This window comes from Rhinatrema bivittatum, chromosome 5 (genome assembly GCF_901001135.1).
Source record: "Rhinatrema bivittatum chromosome 5, aRhiBiv1.1, whole genome shotgun sequence".
In the NCBI taxonomy this organism is placed as follows: Eukaryota; Metazoa; Chordata; class Amphibia; order Gymnophiona; family Rhinatrematidae; genus Rhinatrema; species Rhinatrema bivittatum.
Genome location: NC_042619.1, coordinates 265,271,462 through 265,290,196, shown reverse-complemented (window position 1 = coordinate 265,290,196; position 18,735 = coordinate 265,271,462). Strand labels below are relative to the sequence as shown.

General features: G+C 47.9%; 1 protein-coding gene across 4 annotated transcripts in view; it reads left to right on the top strand.

Annotated features, from left to right (window-relative positions):
* LOC115092720 (disintegrin and metalloproteinase domain-containing protein 9-like) overlaps positions 1–18,735 on the top strand; it is a 978,865-nt gene that overhangs the window by 537,212 nt on the left and 422,918 nt on the right. For all 4 annotated transcript variants that reach the window (XM_029603963.1, XM_029603962.1, XM_029603965.1 and 1 more), the window contains exon 12: positions 2,340–2,508. In XM_029603963.1, coding sequence (XP_029459823.1) covers positions 2,340–2,508 — 169 coding nt within the window. The remainder of the gene's footprint in view (positions 1–2,339; positions 2,509–18,735) is intronic.

Here is an 18,735-nt window from a genome sequence, read left to right as displayed (position 1 = left end):
GACACCACTTGCAATTACCATGGCAGGTATCTTATTGCCTCCCATTAACGGGAAACCCGGATTTTCCCGCGGGATCCAGTGGTGGCTTGTTGCAACGACCATGGTTTGTCTCTACATGTAATTCTTTGACTCCTTTTATGAACTTGCAAACAGTGGTGATATATCCCTTTACTTATTGTTGTCAACATTTGCATTTTACAGCAGCTGATTATTTGTTTTATTTACAAATTCGTAGTTACCTTACTAAAATCTCTTCTTCCTCAAGCAGCAGCCTAACTAATGGACCCTTTCAACGGTTTCTTCATTTATGTTCCAAGACAAGTATCTCCGTTTCATCTTGTTATCATTTTCTACATGATACCACCACATATCGGTTGAATGCAGCGGTAGCTGCTCACTGGTCTCTTTGTTTTCACCAACCCATTACCACTTCAGATGTAAAGAAGAGCTGGACATTTCTCAGAATTATCGCAAGGAGCACCTATCTTCGTGAATTGCAATTTCGGATTTTTCATTGCCTTATTATATGGCCAAGGAAAGCCTTTCTGGCTGGAATTTCTAATACCCATGCTTGCCATAAATGCAATCAACCCAATGCTACTTTTGTACACTGTCTGTGGACTTGCGATCATATACACAAGTTTTGGGACTCCATTTTCCAGTGGTTTGGAAAAGATCAATACACTACTGGGAAACTGGGAGCATCCTTCTGTGTCTTGGGGATCCCTATTCGACCTGGCGGAGTCACAGGTTTACATCCTCATCTGCTACATAAAAGCCGTTTAGTTACATTACGGGTTATTCTCCGCCACTGGATATCGTCTTCGGCTCCATCACTGAAGGAATGGCTGGATGCTATGTTGGATCTATACCTCCTAGAACGGAAATCTATCTCATTACTTTCTAAGAACAAACAGCTGTTGTTTACTACTATCTGGAACCCATTTTTGAAATTATTACCACAGAGTCTTCGCCAACATACGGGACTGCGTACCACTGACTGAAATCTATTCTATAATTGGCCATATTATTATTTTACTATACTATACTCTATACAGGCACTGTGCCGGTTTTATGTGGGGTTTGGATTACCAGGGCAAGAGTTTGGTTATGTGACGTTCCTGTCAACTGTCCTACCATGATTCTGTATGATTTGGTATGACTCTATTTCGGTTTTAATGTAATGTATACTGATATGTTTCCTTTGTACGCATAAGGTGCTGACGAGGGGGGTGGGTGGGGGGCTGGCAAGGGAAGGGATGACAGATGGAGACATTACGTTGAGATATCTAGATGTTATTATGTTGGTCTATCTATCTTTTGCTTGTTGCATTGCGGATAGGGCGCTTGTTATTTATGTTATTTACGTTCTCCATGTATAAAGAACGACCACTTATGCACATAGCTTGATATTAATGTGTATAATTCTTGTTCATGTAATATTTGGTTGTATCTGAATAAAAAAGCATTACAAACAAAAAAAAAAGTTCAAAAATTAACGCCAGCCCAGAGCTGATGTTAAGTTTTGAGGCACCTCAAGCCATGCTCAGAAGAGCTAAAATACAGGGGGTTTTTTTGTGGCTCCTCCTACTTAATATTGTTGTGATACTAAGCAGGAGGAATCACAGAAAGCTGCAGCAAAAAAAAAAAACAAACTTGACAGCGGTCAGGTTAGGAAAAGGGACACTAAATTTACAAGCATCCATTTTCTTAACCCGTGGTTGTGCAGGGGTTAGGATAACGGATGCTCAGAAAATTGAGTGTCCGTTTTCCTTACCTGCGCACAGCCACTTCTCCTGGGTGCTCAATGGCATGGACGTGCTAGGGAGGCGCAAATTATCAACTGCGTGTCCCTTTTAGCATGCCAGCTCATTAGAATATTAGGTCAAGCGCCCAAGAGAGGGAATATGTGCGTATTTAAAAAATGTGCATCCAAGTTGGATGCACGTTTTTTGCACGCATGATATTGCATCGGCCCCATTGAGAGGGCTGTTACCTGCTATCCTAACAGAATACCTATTACAGGTAGAAGTTTTGCTTTATGTGGCAGTTGTATTTGTAAAACTAACTCAGATGGTCGTTTTTGCATGAATTCTAGAATATACACTAGCTGCATGATTAATTTTTCCCATAGACCACAATTTGCTATCTATTCTGCCTTTACTAAAATCCCTTGATGAATCAGGTCTAAAGTTTTCCCAAGGAGCAGATTTGTTTAAACCTCTGTATAAGATTAACTTATATGAGGTTTCCAATTGTATAAAGCCTCTTGCATGTCCAATATTTTATGTCATGGCACTGATATACTAAGTAGTATAATATTTGTTTTCATGTTGTAGATCAAGTTTTGCCTTTAGTGACTGCAGTATTATTGACATGGCAGATTTTAAAACTTCAGGTGGCACACAGTGTTTATTAAATATTCCAGGAACTGGAAGAGTTACTCCTTCAATCTGTGGCGACAAAATTAAGGCACCAGACGAGGAATGTGACTGTGGCACCGAAGAGGTTGGTAATTACTGAAATGTTTGTAATATAGCAATAAGACTAAAAGTTTACCATGTAATTTTCAAAGGAAAATGTAAATGAAACACACTATTGCAGCAATTTTCAAAAGCCCATTTACCTGCGTTAAGTACATTAATGCAGGTAAAACCTACTGACAATTCAGTAGTATATATTGTAGCACTTTGCAATAGGGATGTGCATTCATTTAAAATGAATGTTAAATCTGTGATGAATGTGCCCCTTTTTTCTCACAGGACAAGCAGGATGGTTGTCCTCACAAATGGGTGACATAGAGGATGGAGCCCAACCACGGAAAACTTCTGTCAAAGTTTCAGGAACTTTGACTGGCCCCTACTGGGCATGCCCAGCAGGGCACCAACCCTGCAGCCAGCAGGGGTCTCCCTTCAGTCTTCTTTTTTCCGCGTAGCAGCTGCCACGCGGTTAAGGAGCTCTTACCACATTCCTGACAGGAATCTCTTCAACTACTTTCTTGAAGAAAAAATTGCCCCTCAGGGGTCTCCCCTCTTCAATTTTTACTCCGTGGTTCTTTGGTAAGTTTTTGCCATTGTTTTTGTCGACTACCGTCGAGTTTAGCCCTTGAGGCCTGTTGGCAGTCGACCGTCCCGCGGCTAAATTTTTGGCCTATGGCCATGGCGTCGGGGTTCCGTCGGTGCCCAGACTGTACGTGCACTATGTCCATCACAGACCCACATAGAGTCTGTATTTTGTGTTTAGGGAGTGAGCATGATGTCCTGACTTGCACCAAATGTGCCCTAATGACACCAAAAGGTCGCAAAGCCAGAATGGAGAAGATGGGACTCCTTTTCCATGCTCACACTCCGACGCCATCGATTGCATCGACGTCATCGGAACCGGCACCGTCGAAGTCTCATCATCATCGACAGCCTCCCGGTGACCGTCCGCCATCGACGTCTTCACGGCCATCGACTCCTGTCCCTTTCCCCGAAGACCGAGGGGATCGGAAAGCGAAACATCGCCATCGACGTCATAAGTCTCGGACCGTCGAGGAATCGAAGTCATCGACCTCAGTGCTGTCCGAGCCTCCTTCGAAGAAGTCTCGACCAGAAGTGGCACCGTCCACTTCTGTCTCGCAGACACCGAGGCAACCCTCACCCCTTCGGGGTTTGGGAGCCGCGATTCCACCGGTGACGGTGGTCCCTCCGGCTCAGCCTCAGCCTCCCTCTCCCGTAGAGCCGGGTCTTGTTACCCCAGGTCTCCAGGTAGAACTGGACCGACTGGTCCAGGAGGCCATCGACAAGGCGATGCTACGGTTCCAGACTCCCTCGGCACCGACTCCGGCACCGAGAGTGGAACCGGTCACCGACCCAATTCCAGCAGCGCTGGCACCGCTGCTTGCCCGGATGGAAGCGCTTCTGACTGCCCTTCCACCGGCAATACCCGGGTCACCGACAGCCTTCTCATCAAGTGGAGAAACACCGTACCGAATTCCCCCTTCGGGGGTAGTTCCATCGGTGCTTTGTCGTCCCTCGCCACCGATACATTCCTCGGGGGCGATACGCACATCAGCTCCACCGAGAATTTCGATGACGGCACCGATTCCTTCGATGCCGACACCGATTCCTTCGATGCCGGCACCGGTACCGATGCCGGCACCGATTCCATCGAGGACATTCTTGATGCCCCCGGTAATTCCTTTGAATTTCTCGGAGCTTCAACCGGGGCCTTCAGGTATACAGCCCCCTCATGGTCCTACAGGTCAGCAACCTGATCCTTATGACACCTGGGGTGATGATACCTCTACTGACACCGATGATTTGCCTTCACCACCCTCCCCTGCGGAGAGTAGAAAGCGTTCTCCTCCTGAAGACCTCTCTTTCATAAATTTTGTGAAGGAAATGTCGGAGTTGGTCCCTTTTCAGCTTCAATCGGAGCAAGATGACAGGCACCAGATGATGGAGTTGCTCCAATTCTTGGATGCCCCTAAAGTCATCACCTCTATTCCAATTCATCAGGTTTTTCTGGACCTTCTGAAAAAGAATTAGGAATCTCCTGGATCTGTTGCTCCAGTGAACAAAAAAGCTGACTCTACCTATCTCGTACAGTCAGCACCTGGTTTTCAGAACCCACAATTAGACCATCACTCTGTTGTGGTAGAATCAGCTCAAAAGAAAGCTAAACGAGTAAAGCCACATTCTTCCATACCTACTACTAAGGAAAATAAATTCCTAGATAGTATAGGTAGGAAAGTATACCAAGGAGCTATGCTGATTTCCAGAATAGCTTCTTATCAGCTGTATATGACCCAATACAATAGGGCCATCCTGAAACAGATACAGGAGTACTCAGATGCCTTACCACAGCCCTGGGCAAGGGGCGGCCCACAGGCTGAATCCGGCCCGCCTACGGTCTGTGACCGGCCCGCCCATTGCTGAGAGCAGACGCAGAGGGAAGGCAGCAGTTCATTCTCCGCTCCTGTTTTCTCCGCTCCTGTTTTTTTTACAGCGTCCAGTGGGGGGGGAGGGAGTGACTCGAGCGAAGGCATGCTGTCCAATTGGCCAGTGCTGGGCAAGCCTTGCCCAGCACCGGCCAATCGGGCAGCGTACCTTCGCTCGAGTTTCTTTCCTACATACTGTATTTTTCGCTCCATAAGACGCACTTTTTTCCCCCCCAAAGTGGGGGGAAAATGTATGTGCGTCTTATGGAGCGAATATAAAAAAAAAAAACTAAAAATCTAACAAACCACCCCCCCCCCACTCTCCTGACTCCCCCAAGACCTGCCGACTTAATTTACTACAACCCCCCACCCTCCTGACCTGCCGACTTAATTTACTACAACCCCCCACCCTCCTGACCCCCCCAAGACCTGGCAAACGTCCCTGGTGGTCCAGCGGGGGTCCGGGAGCGATCTCCTGGGCTTAGGCCGTCGGCTGCCAGTAATCAAAATGGCGCCGACGGTCCTTTGCCCTCACTATGTCACTAGGACCGACCAATGGCAGCGGTAGTCCCTGTGACATAGTAAGGGCAAAGGGCCGTCGGCTGCCAGTAATCAAAATGGCGCCGACGGCCCTTTGCCCTCACTATGTCACTGGGACCGACCGCTGCTATTGGTCGGTCTCAGTGACATAGAGAGGGCAAAGGGTCGTCGGCGCCATTTTGTTTACTGGCAGCCGACGGCCAAAGCCGAGGAGATCGTTCCCGGACCGCTCCTGGACCCCCGCTGGACCACCAGGGACGTTTGGCAGGTCTTGGGGGGTCAGGAGGGTGGGGGGTTGTAGTAAATTAAGTCGGCAGGTCTTGGAGGTGGGTCAGGAGGGTGGGGGTTGTTAATTAATTTAAAGGGTTGGGATGGGGTTTTTTTTTGGGGGGGAGGGGTTCCCAGAGAAAGAAATTTTTTCTGATCTGGGGAGTGGATCGAAATGGCCCTTCCCAGACCCAAAAACAAAATGGGGAGAAAAAAAAAAGCTATGCACTCCCCTAATTTGCTCCATAAGACGCCCAGACGCAGAGCCGGTTTAGCACAAATTTTTTTATTTTTTTATTTTCCCCCTCTGAATCCTAGGTGCGTCTTATGGTCAGGTGCGTCTTATGGAGCAAAAAATACGGTATGTCACAGTTCCGCCTTTCGTGGTCTTTTATCTCAGGGGTCCCCAACCACCAGTCTGCGGGAGTTTTTTTCCGGTCCGTGGCGCGCGCTCCCGGTCTCTCCCGCTGCCGTTGCCGCTGGGCTGTCAGCACGTTCAAGCCCAGTGGGAACGGCAGCGGTGTTAAAAGAAGCTGTGGTACCTGCGGCTGACCTTTTCTTCTTCCCGCGCCTGCACCCCCCCTCCCGTGATCCGGAACAGGAAGTGATACACAGAGCGGTGCACGGGAAGGAGAAAGAGCCGTGCCGCGTCGACTGCAGCATCGGTCCCCGAGCAATTGAAGCAGCCAGTAATCGAGAAAGGAGTCAGCAGCATGAGCCTCCCGCGGCCGATGGGATTCTTCTTTCTTGGCCTGCGGGGGCTGCTGCAGCTCCCATTTGTGCTCGGGGGGGGGGGGGGGGGGAGAGAGAAAGAGAGAGAAGCAGCCAGCCAGCCTGTGTGTGATTGACTGGTCAGAGAGCTGATGTGTGTGTGTATGTGAGAGACAATGAAAGTGATTGCTCAGGGAGATGACTGATGTGTATGTGAGAGTGTGAGACATTAGTCAGGGAGGTGACTGATGTGTGTGTGTGTGTGAGAGAGAAAAAGCATGGAAGTGAGAAGTCTGGGTATGTGGGAAAGCATGAGCATAAGAAGCCTGGTGTTGTGGGAGTGAGAAACCTGGGTGAGTGTGCATGCATGAGAGAGAGAGACTACTTGGTAAGGTGACGGTGTGTGTGAGAGAAAAAGACTGGTGTGTGTGAATGTGAGAGAATGTGATTCAGGGAATGAGAAGCCTGTGCACATGGAGAGTGAGCATGGAAATGAGAGAGACTGGTGTGTGTGTGTGTAACAGAGAGAAAGTGATTATGGGAATGAGAAGCCTGTGCATGTGAAGAGTGAGCATGGGAGTGAGAAACCTGGGTGTGTGTGAGACACATCATGGGAGGGAGAAGCCTGTATATCTGAAAGAGAACATGGGAGTGAGAGACTGGTGAGTGTGTGTGTGTGTGTGAGAGAGAGAAAGAAAGTGATTATGGGAATGAGAAGCCTGTGCATGTGGAGAGAACAAGCATGGGAGTGAGAGACTGGTGAGTGAGTGTGTGGGTGTGTGTGTGTGTGTGTGTGTGTGTGAGAGAGAGAGAGAGAGAGAGACAGAGAAAGTGATTATGAGAGTGAGAAGCTCATATATGTAAGTAGAACACGGGAGAGGAAACCTGTGTGTGTGTATGGCATGAGAGAAACTGTTCAGGAAGGTGACTGGTGTGTGTGTGGCAAAGACTGTTTGGGAGATGATTGGTGTGTGAAAGACAGAAACTGGTCATGGGGGCATGACTGGTATGGTGTGTGTGTGTGAGAGACATGGGCACTAAGGAAGAGGACCATAAGTATAGAGCTTAGCTTCTACTGCTGCTTCTGGTGTGTGCCACTGCCTGCAGGGAAGGGGAGTAGGAGAGCTGCTGGAGGGGGTAAGTAAAGGTGGCTTTAAGTTTATTTTTCTTGACTGCCATTTTAATTGTGTGATGTCTGCTTTTTTGAAATATTTTATTGTTGTTTGGAGAATGTTTAATAGTTTTTATGAGTTTTTTTTTAATTGTTGGATGTTATTCTGTTCATAGATGTTTTGAAACATTTATTCTGCTTATTAGTATAGTTTTACAATTATTTCTGTGTGGGGATCTATAGCTGCTTGGCTAGTTCTGTTTTCCTAATAAGAGGTTTATTGGTTTTTAGGACCTGATTTAATATTTGTAGTGTTGCTTTTTCATAGATAGGGTTGCTCCTGTTTGAGTGTATTCCATAATACAGGTGTAACTATGTGCGGATTAGTTTATGTGCATTACTACAGATCCTGGGAGTATGTTAGGTCGGTTCTATGTCTGTTACCGAGATGAGATATTTTGCTAGCATGTAAGCGTTTGTATCGGTCTTATTTGTTGTGTTTTCTCAGAGGACATGCATTGGTGGTAAACTGCTGTCTTTTCATAAGTAGGGCTATTGAGAACTGAGTTAATTATATTAGTCCGGCCCTCTAAAACCATCCCAATTTCTCATGCGGCCCCATGGGAAAATTAATTGCCTACCCCTGCCTTACCAGAACAGTTCCAGCCACAGCTTCAATCCCTACTAAATAAAGGGTTGGAAGCTGGGAAGCATGAAATAAGAACAGCTTATGACATCTTTGATGCTTCCACTAGACTTTCTGCTACGGCCATCTCTGCCAGATGCTGGGCTTGGCTTAAGTCATCTGACCTTCGCCCGGAAGTTCAAGACAGGCTCTCTGACTTGCCCTGCCTAGGGGATAATTTGTTTGGTGAGCAAATTCAGCAAATAGTTGCTGAACTGAAGGATCATCATGAGACACTTAAACAGCTCTCATCCATTCCTTCTGACTTACCTTCTAAACAACCATTTAAGAAGGACTCAAAAAAGTCATTCTTCCGTCCACGGAACTATTATCCCTAGGGATGTGAATCGTTTTTTGACGATTTAAAATATCGTCCGATATATTTTAAATCGTCAAAAATCATTAGAGCCGCGATACAATAACAATTCCCCCGATTTATCGTCAAAAAATCGTAAATCGGGGGAAGGGGGAGGGCGGGAAAACCGGCACACTAAAACAAGCCTAAAACCCACCCCGACCCTTTACAATAAATCCCCCCCCCAAATGCCTTAAATTACCTGGGGTCCAGAGGAAGGGTACCGGTGTGATCTCTTTCTCTCGGACCTCCGTGCGTTGTAGAAATGGCGCCGGCGCTACCTTTGCCCTGTCATATGACAGGGCAAAGGTAGCACCGGCGCCATTTTGTTTTTTTGTCCCCCGACGGCAGGAGATCGCTCCCGGACCCCCGCTGGAACACCAGGGACTTTTGGCCAGCTTGGGGGGGCCTCCTGACCCCCACAAGACTTGCCAAAAGTCCAGCGGGGGTCCGGAAACGATTTCCTGCACGCGAATCGTTTTTCCGTACGGAAAAACAATTTGCGGTAGGAGATCGCTCCCGGACCCCCGCTGGACCCCCAGGGACTTTTGGCCAGCTTGGGGGGGCCTCCTGACCCCCACAAGACTTGCCAAAAGTCCAGCGGGGGTCCGGAACGACCTCCTGCAGTCGAATCGTGTTGCCGTACGGCCGGCGCCATTTTGTCGCAAAATGGCGCAAAATGGCGTCGGCCGTACGGCAACACGATTTGACTGCAGGAGGTCGTTCCGGACCCCCGCTGGACTTTTGGCAAGTCTTGTGGGGGTCAGGAGGCCCCCCCAAGCTGGCCAAAAGTCCCTGGGGGTCCAGCGGGGGTCCGGGAGCGATCTCCTACCGCGAATCGTTTTTCCATACGGAAAAACGATTTGCGTGCAGGAAGTCGTTCCTGGACCCCCGCTGGACTTTTGGCAAGTCTTGTGCGGGTCAGGAGGCCCCCCCAAGCTGGCCAAAAGTCCCTGGGGGTTCAGCGGGGGTCCGGGAGCGATCTCCTGCCGTCGGGGGACAAAAAAACAAAATGGCGCCGGCGCTACCTTTGCCCTGTCATATGACAGGTCAAAGGTAGCGCCGGCGCCATTTCTACAACGCACGGAGGTCCGAGAGAAAGAGATCACACCGGGACCCTTCCTCTGGACCCCAGGTAATTTAAGGCATTTGGTGGGGGGGTTCGGGAGGGTGGGGGATTTATTTTAAAGGGTCGGGGTGGGTTTTAGGGATGTTTTAGTGTGCCGGTTTTCGATTTACACGATTTAAACGATATTTTAAAAACCCAAACTGCGACGATCCGATTCCCTCCCCCTCCCAGCCGAAATCGATCGTTAAGACGATCGACCACACGATTCACATCTCTATTATCCCCCACTAGCCAAGTCTAGGCCTGCGAGGACTTACCACAAAACTCAGCCTTGCCAGTCTCGAAAACAAAAGCCCGCAGCAGCTCCACAACCTGGCCCTGCATCGGGTTTTTGACTTCCAATTAGAGAGCAGATGCCAAATCCCTCTACCAGCCATTCCAGTAGGAGGTCGGTTAAGCCATTTCCTACAAAAATGGCATCATATCACCACAGATCAATGGGTGATAGCGATAATTGCACAGGGTTACCACCTCAACTTCCTGACTCTCCCTTCAGACTCCCCACCCCTACAAGCGTAGAGACTCACCGATCACTCTGTTCTTCTAGAGCAGGAAGTTTCTCTTCTCCTTCAGTCAAACGCTATAGAACCCGTTCCTCCCTTACAACAAGGACTAGGGTTCTATTCCAGGTACTTTCTCATCCCAAAAAAGTCAGGAAGACTTCGACCAATCCTAGACCTACGGGCCCTCAACAAGTACCTTCACAAGGAGAAGTTCAAGATGGTAACCCTGGGCTCGCTTCTCCCTCTGCTGCAAAGAGGGGACTGGCTTTGCTCTCTAGACCTAAAAGATGCCTATACTCACATTGCGATAACTCAATCTCATCGCAAATACCTCCGTTTTTTAGTAGGCCGAAATCACTACCAATACCGAGTGCTACCTTTCGGCCTGGCATCCGCACCACGAGTTTTCACCAAATGCCTCGTAGTGGTTGCAGCTTTTCTCAGGAAGGAAGGTGTCCACGTCTACCCCTACCTGGACGATTGGTTAATTAGGGCCCCAACCCAGCAAATTGCTCGGTCCTCCCTGACCCTGACAATTCAAACTCTGCTTTCTCTAGGGTTTCTTGTCAATTACGACAAGTCCTACTTAGTCCCATCTCAAACCTTATCCTTCATTGGGGCAGACTTGGACACCTTACAGGCAAAAGCCTTCCTTCCTCATCAACGAGTCCAAATCCTTGAGTCCCTAGCTTGCCAGTTGCAGTCTCAACGCACAGCAACAGCTCGCCAATTCCTCATTCTGCTGGGACACATGGCCTCCTCAGTTTATGTGACTCCCATGGCCCGCCTGGCCATGAGAGTCATGCAATGGACTCTCGGATTGCAATGGACCCAAGCTGTTCAGCCTCTGTCCTCCATTGTTCGCATCATCGATGCACTCCGTCTGTCTCTTGCCTGGTGGACAAATCAATTCAACCTCCTACAGGGCTTGCCTTTTCTTCCACCAGACCCTCAGGTAATCCTCACTACCGACGCTTCCAACATCGGTTGGGGAGCTCATGTAAACAATCTACAAACTCAAGGGTTCTGGTCACCAGAGGAAGCCAAACACCAGATAAATATTCTGGAGCTGCGAGCAATCCGCTATGCTCTCAGGACTTTTCAAGATTGCCTATCGAACCACGCAATCTTAATTCAGACGGACAACCAGGTGGCCACTTGGTACATAAACAAGCAGGGGGGCACAGGCTCCTTCCTTCTGTGTCAGGAAGCTGAGCAGATTTGGACAGAAGCCCTCTCCCGCTCCATGTACCTCAGGGCCACCTACTTGCCGGGAGTAGACAATGTATTGGCAGACCAGCTGAGCCGTGTCTTCCAACCACACGAGTGGTCGCTCAATCCCTTGGTAGCCACCTCTCTGTTTCACAAATGGGGTTATCCCCACATTGACCTCTTTGCGTCCCCTCAGAACCACAAAGTGGACAATTACTGCTCTCTCATTCGGAGCCAGCACTCTCGGCCGAGGGATGCATTCTCCCTCACGTGGACAACCGGTCTGCTTTATGCATTCCCTCCACTTCCTCTTCTGTCGAAGACTCTCGTGAAGCTACGTCAGGACAGGGGAACTATGATCCTGATATCTCCACACTGGCCACGCCAAGTGTGGTTTCCCATACTCCAGGATCTCTCCATCCGCAGGCACATTCCTCTGGGAAAGGACCCGCATCTGATCACTCAAAACGACGGATGCCTCCTCCATCCCAACCTCCAAGCTTTGACCCTGACGGCATGGATGTTGAAAGGTTAGTCCTTCAGCCATTTAACCTTTCGGATTCAGTTTCTCGTGTCCTGATCGCTTCATGAAAGCCTTCCACAAGAAAATCTTATTCCTACAAATGGAAAAGGTATACATCATGGTGCACTTCTCAGTCCCTTGATCCCCTTTCCTGTCCAATCTCTAAATTATTGGACTATCTCTGGCATCTATCAGAGTGAGGTCTAAAGACCTCTTCTATTAGAATGCATGTCAGTGCGGTAGCCACCTTCCATAAAGGTATCGGGGGTGTCCCTATTTCAGTACAACCCCTTGTAACACACTTTCTTAAAGGATTGTTCCATTTGAAGCCACCTTTACGTCCTCCGGCCCCATCTTGGGACCTTAACTTGGTTCTTGGTCGGCTCATGAAACCACCATTCGACCCTCTTCACTCCTGTGACCTAAAATATCTCACATGGAAAGTGTTATTCCTTTTAGCTATCACTTCAGCTCGCAGGGTTAGTGAATTACAGGCCCTAGTTACCTATCCGCCTTACACTAAACTCCTGCAGGACCGGGCAGTACTCCGCACTCACCCTAAATTTTTACCTAAGGTAGTTTCGGAGTTTCATATTAATCAATCCATCATACTACCTATCTTCTTTCCCAGGCCCCACTCCAACCCCGGGGAACAGACTCTGGATACACTTGACTGTAAACGTGCTCTAGCTTTCTATCTAGACCGTACAGTTGCCCACAGGAAGAGCACTCAATTATTCGTTTCTTTCCATCCTAACAAGTTAGGGCAGCCTGTGGGTAAGCAGGCTCTTTCCTCCTGGTTGGAGGACTGCATCTCCTTTTGCTATCAGCAAGCTGGCATTCCTTTCCAAGACCGTGTCAAAGCACACTCTGTGAGGGCCATGGCGACTTCAGTAGCACACCTTCGATCGGTGCCGCTTCCTGACATCTGCAAGGCTGCCACCTGGAGTTCCCTCCATACATTTGCAGCCCACTATTGCCTGGACAAAGCCGGAAGACAGGATTCCATCTTCGGCCAGTCTGTCTTGCGTAACCTTTTTCCAGCATGATGTACCAACACCCTTTCCACCTTCCCGGTAGGGTGCGGATGCCCTCTACCAAATTCCACCCCAGTTGTTGTGCCTGTTGCACGCCGTTGGTTACTTTTGGTACATGTTCGGCCATCCTCAGCTCGGTACTCACCCATTTGTGAGGACAACCATCCTGCTTGTCCTGTGAGAAAGCAAATGTTGCTTACATGTTAATATCCATGTTATTTTTATAATGTTATTTGTGAAATGTAAGCCCCCGAGGCGACAGTTTTGTTTCATTGTACACCGGTGCGATGTGTATATTATACAGGAGCGTCGGTTTATAAAAACTAAAAATAAATAAATAAATAAATACATGATGTAACAGGTGTTCTCACAGGACAGCAGGATGTTAGTCCTCACGAAACCCACCCGCCACCCCGCGGTGTTGGGTTCATTTTTATTTTTATTTTTCGGCACTGCCTGTAGCTTTGAAACAAGACTGAAGGGAGACCCCTGCTGGCTGCAGGGTTGGTACCGTGCTGGGCATGCCCAGTAGGGGCCAGTCAAAGTTCCTGAAACTTTGACAGAAGTTTTCCGTGGTTGGGCTCCATCCTCGATGTCACCCATTTGTGAGGACTAACATCCTGCTGTCCTGTGAGAACACCTGTTACATCAGGTAAGCAACATTTGCTATTTCATTTAATGGCCCCCAAAAATGAACGGGTGCTTCCCACGAATGAAATATTTGTCATTCATTTACATTTTCAATAAAAATTAGTTCCAAAAATATTTATTTATTTATTTGAAGAGACTTTTATACCGATATATGTGGGCACCTCATATCGGTTTACAGCGAACTATAGAAATGAAGATTACAAAGAACAGGGCATGGGGGAGGGGATACAACGAACCAAAGGAAAGCAAGACAGAAAGAAGCAATAGCAATAGGCATAATTAACAAGAAAAGTAAACAGTAACAGTAAACAAATGTAACATGTTAATATAAAAGGGCATATACAATTATCGCATGACATAGAATTTATTTATTTATTTAACATTTTTCTATACCGACCTTCATGGTTAAATACCATATCAGAACGGTTTACATCGAACAGGGATAAAAATAATTAGGTAAAGGAAGAGACAAAGTTACATTAAACGAGGACCGTGAACTTGGAAGCTTAGGTAGCTGGAAGAAAAGAGATAAAGTTAAGTTAAAGAAAAGAGAAATAACAAATTCCGGACTAGAGATAGTTCAGAATAGAATTAGTCCACATGTTAGAGTTGGTATCCATGCTGTCCAGGAATCAGATGAGGGGAGGTATAATTGTTCGTATAATTGTTCGTGAGTAGATAAAGTCTAATGTGTATCACAGGGTTCTGGGAAGTCTAGGCGGAACAACCACGTTTTGAGTTTTTTTTTAAAAGTTAGCAGGCAAGGTTCCAACCTGAGTTCAGCAGGGAGGTTGTTCCAGATAGCTGGGGCTGCTGTTGAAAATGCTCGGTCCCTGGATGCAATGAGTCGCTTGGCTTTGGTTGGAGGGGCTTGTAGTGTTCCTTTGGATATTTCTCTCATTGGCCTATTAGCCTATTAGAAGTATGGAGTTTTAATGGAATTAAATGAATGAGGGCTTCTAAGGGTTTTAGGGGAAGGCTTGTTTGAAAAGCCAGGTTTTTAATTGGGATCTGAATTTCATCATGCATGGTTCTAGCCTGAGGTGGGTCGGAAGTGCATTCCAATGCGTGGGGCCAACAATGGAGAGCGCCCGCTCCCTTGTGGATGTGAGGTGTGCTTTCTTTAAGGAGGGCACATGGAGGGTCCCTTTTTTGGATATCCTAGTTGGCCGAGTTGTGCAAGTGAGGCTGAAGGGCTCGTCCAGCCAGTTGGAATGGTGAGTATATATGGCTTTATGGATAATAGTGAGAGTTTTAAAGAGGATGCGAGAGGGGATAGGGAGCCAGTGCAGGTCTTTCAGGATAGGGGAGATATGATCGTATTTACATGGGTTAAAGATAGACCTGGCTACTGCGTTCTGCAGCATTTGGAGTGGTTTTATGGAGGAGTAGGGTAAACCAAGAAAGACGGAGTTGCAGTAATCCATTTTGGATGCTAGTGTGGCCTGTATGACAGTGCGAAAGTCACTGGCATGGAGAAGAGGTTTCAGTTTTTTCATAACATTCAGTTTATAGAAACCCTCCTTGAGAATAGCATTGATGTGTTTTTTGAAGATTAATTGCTGATCAGTCTGAACCCCAAGATTCCTAGCGCAGTGGTGCGCGTGCATTTTCTGGAAGACAGGGTCATTTGTGAGTGAGGATTTAAGAAGTAGATGTTGTGAGATCAGGAGAAGTTCTGTTTTAGAGGTGTTTAAAGCCAGATGGAGTTTTGTGAGTAAGGTGTTGATGTCTGCAAGACAATTTCCCCAGAATTCAAGGGCATTGGATAAAGAGCCCTTAATAGGTATTATGACTTGCACATCGTCAGCATAAAGGTAGAATTTGAGGCCGAGTTCTGTGAGGAGATGGCAAAGTGGGGTGAGGTAGATATTAAATAGGGTAGAAAAGAGGGAAGAGCCCTGAGGGACTCCCTGAGAGAGAGGGTAGTAAGTGGATTCAGCATTGCCTATCTTCACAGAGAATTGCCTATTGGCTAGATAGGAGGTGAACCACTGGAGGGCCAAACCAGAGAGGCCAATGTCGGATAGGCGGGAAAGGAGGTGATTATGATTTATAGTGTTGAAGGCCGCCGAAATGTCCAACAGTGCAAGGATATAAGAATGTCCTTGGTCCATACCCCTAAGAAGATGGTTGGTTAAAGAGAGGAGGAGGGTCTCGGTATTAAGGTATTTGCGGAAGCCGAATTGTGAGGAGTGAAGTAAATTATTGGTTTCAAGAAAGTCCGTTAACTGAGAATTGACGACCTTTTCCATGATTTTTGAGATGAATGGGAGATTAGAGATAGGGCGAAAATTAGCAGGGTCCTTGGGGTCTAAAGAGGGTTTTTTGAACAGTGGTTTAACCACTGCATGCTTGAGTGAGTCAGGATGGAGTCTGATGAAAGGGAGCAGTTGATGATGTCAGCAATGGGTTTGGAAATGGGGTCAGGTATTGTGAGGAGGGCTTTGGTTGGAATGGTATCGGAAGGGTGTGTTGCCGGTTTGATTTTCTTGAGGATTGAAGCAATTTCGGTGGATGAGACGAGATCAAGGGCATTGAAGATGGTGGGAGTAGAAATAGCGCTTGTGGTTATAGGGAGCAGTTGAGGGTTAGGGGGAAATCTGCGGAGAATGTTCGCGATTTTGTTGTGAAAGTAGGAAGCCAGTTCTTCACATTTACTACTGACTTCGTTGTCTGGAATAGGAGGGGGTTATGCTTGGTGAGGTTGGATACATAGGTAAAAAGGGCTTTAGGATTGTATTTGTAGTCATGTATTCTTAAGGCATAGAAATCTCGTTTAGCTTTCAGGGTGGCGAGTCTGTAGAGATGTAACGAGGATTTGAAGGTGGAAGCTTTTTGTGGGATGGGGTTCTTGCGCCAGGATCTTTCCTGTTGTCTGAGTTCATTTTTCATTAGTCTTAAGTCGGAGGAATACCATGGATTTTGCTTTTTCATAGACAGTTTCAGTTCACATCTGGTGATGGGACACAGTTTGTTGGCAATGTCTAAGGTGACAGTGCTCCAGGTGTCAAGGGCCTTGTCGGGGGTGGAGCCGAGTTTAGAGGAGAATCCGGCAAAGGCTGAGATGAGCTCATCTCTAGAACACAATTTTCTAAAGACAATGGAGGTGCTGGATGTGGGATTGTATAAAAATATGTATAAAAATACGTGCACTATGCCGTATATAGAAGTAAAGGAACTCAGTGCAGATATTTAAACTCAACTGGGCATTCACCCTAGGAGTACTGCAGATTTAATCATTGGTCCAGAAAATCTCCTCCCACCTTTTCACAATTTTTATTTTTCTCACAGGACAAGCAGGATGGTTGTCCTCACAAATGGGTGACATCGAGGATGGAGCCCAACCACGGAAAACTTCTGTCAAAGTTTCTGGAACTTTGACTGGCCACTACTGGGCATGCCCAGCACGGCACCAACCCTGCAGCCAGCAGGGGTCTCCCCTCAGTCTTCTTTTTTCCGCGCAGCAGTAGCCACGCGGTTAAGGAGCTCTTACCACATTCCTGACAGGAATCTTTATTCTTACTTTTTGAAGTAGAAATTGCCCCACAGGGGTCTTCCCTCTTAAAAAAGTTGATCTGCGGTAACCCGGTAAGTTTTTACCGTTGTTTTTGTCGACTCCGTCGAGTTTTAGTACTCGAGGCCTGCTGGCCGTCGACTGTCCCGTGGCTAAATTTTTGTTCAATGGCCATGGCGTCGGGGTTCCGTCGATGCCCAGACTGTACGCGTACTATGTCCAGCACAGACCCTCATAGAGTCTGTGTTTTGTGTTTAGGAAGTGAGCATGATGTTCTGACTTGCACCAAATGTGCCCTTATGACACCAAAAGGTCGCAAAGCCAGAAGGGAGAAGATGGGACTCCTATTCCAGGCTCACGCATCGGCACCGTCCATTGCATCGACATCCTCGGAACCGGCACCGTCAAAGTCACACCATCGTAGACTATCTCCCGGTGACCGTCCGCCATCGACGTCTTCACGGCCATCGACTCCCGTCCCTTCCCCCGATGACCGAGGGGATCGTAAGGAGAAACATCGCGATCGACGTCACAAGTCTCGGACCATCGAGGAATCGAAGGCATCGACCTCGGTGCAGTCCGAACCGCCTCTACCAGACGTGGCTCCATCCCCTTCTGTGTCTGAGACACTGAGGCAACCCTCACCCCATCGGGGTTTGAGAGCCGCGATTCCACCAGCAACAGTGGTCCCTCCGGCTCAGCCTCAGCCTCCCTCTTCCGCGAAGCCAGGTATTGTTACCCCAGGTCTCCGGGAAGAACTGGACCGGCTGGTCCAGGAGGCCATCGACAAGGCGATGCAACAGTTCCAGACTCCTTCGGCACCGACTCCGGCACCGAGAGTGGAACCGATCACCGACCCGATTCCAGTAGCGCTGGCGCCGCTACTCGCCCGGATGGAAGCACTTGTGTCCGCCCTTCCTCCGGTGGTACCTGGGTCATCGACAGTACCCGTGAGCTCCCCGATGCCAATCTCATCTGGTGGAGAAACACCGTATCGAATTCCTCCCTCGGGAGTAGTTCCTTCGATGCCGAGTCGTCCCTCGCCACCTGTATACTCTTCCGGAGCGATACGCATATCGGCTCCATCGATGCCTTCGATGCCGGCACTGATTCCCTCGATGCCGGCATCGATGCCAACGAGGATACTTTCGATGCCCCGTTGATTCCTTCTAGTTTCTCGGAGCCTCAACCGGGACCTTCAGGCATCCAACCCTCTCGTGCTCATACAAGTCAACACCCTGATCCTTATGACCCCTGGGGTGATGATTCCTCCACAGATACCGATGATTTGCCTTCACCACCCTCTCCTGAAGGAAGTAGAAAGCGTTCTCCTCCTGAGGACCTCTCTTTTATAAATTTTGTGAAGGAAATGTCGGACGTGGTCCCTTTCCAGCTTCAATTGGAGCAAGATGATAGGCACCAAATGATGGAGTTACTCCAATTTTTGGATGCCCCTAAAGTCATCACTTTTATTCCAATTCATCAGGTTCTTATTGACCTTCTTAAAAAGAATTGGGAAACTCCTGGATCTGTTGCTCCAGTAAACAAAAAAGCTGACTCTACCTACCTT